Source organism: Entamoeba histolytica, genomic scaffold (assembly GCF_000208925.1).
Source record: "Entamoeba histolytica HM-1:IMSS scf_1104750518443 genomic scaffold, whole genome shotgun sequence".
NCBI classification, from domain to species: Eukaryota; Evosea; order Mastigamoebida; family Endamoebidae; genus Entamoeba; species Entamoeba histolytica.
This window is the reverse complement of record NW_001914876.1, coordinates 2535-2980: the sequence shown is the minus strand read 5'-3', so window position 1 is coordinate 2980 and position 446 is coordinate 2535. Positions and strand designations below refer to the sequence as shown.

The 446-nt window shown below is 16.4% G+C and overlaps 1 protein-coding gene across 1 annotated transcript in view; it reads left to right on the top strand.

Moving 5' to 3' along the window:
- Positions 1 to 5, top strand: part of EHI_141220 (uncharacterized protein) — a gene marked incomplete at both ends in the record, with an annotated part of 606 nt that extends 601 nt beyond the window's left edge. The window contains one exon of the mRNA XM_001913445.1: positions 1 to 5. This exon is cut by the window's left edge and continues 601 nt beyond it. Within this exon, the coding sequence (XP_001913480.1) occupies positions 1 to 5 (5 nt within the window).
- Between the last annotated feature and the right edge of the window lie 441 nt (positions 6 to 446).

The following is a 446-nucleotide window of genomic DNA, read 5'->3' as shown; positions in this document are numbered from 1 at the left end:
AATAGTATGATGTTAATAAAAATAATATATTAGTTGTTTATTTTACTTGATTCTAATAATTATTCATTTCATGTAAATGTCAATTTTATTATATATGGATTTTGTTATGTTTTAAATACATAACTACAATTATTAATGAAAAAAAATTTTCTTTTACTTCATTAAGTATTATTCTTTCATTATAAATAAAAGATAGTTAATAAAAGTCATTTCATTTAAACTACAATTATTCAACTTAATGAAAAATTGATTATTCATTTCTGTTTAAATGAATATTGTTAACAATATGATTGTGTTTCATCATTTTTTATAAACAACAAACATCATCATTTCAAATTCAAATAATGTCTTGAGTGATTAAATAAATTTGTTTATTGTTTAATATCAATTTTCATTCTTCATTTTAAATTTAATGAAAATACAAATGATTTTTAACCATTTATATC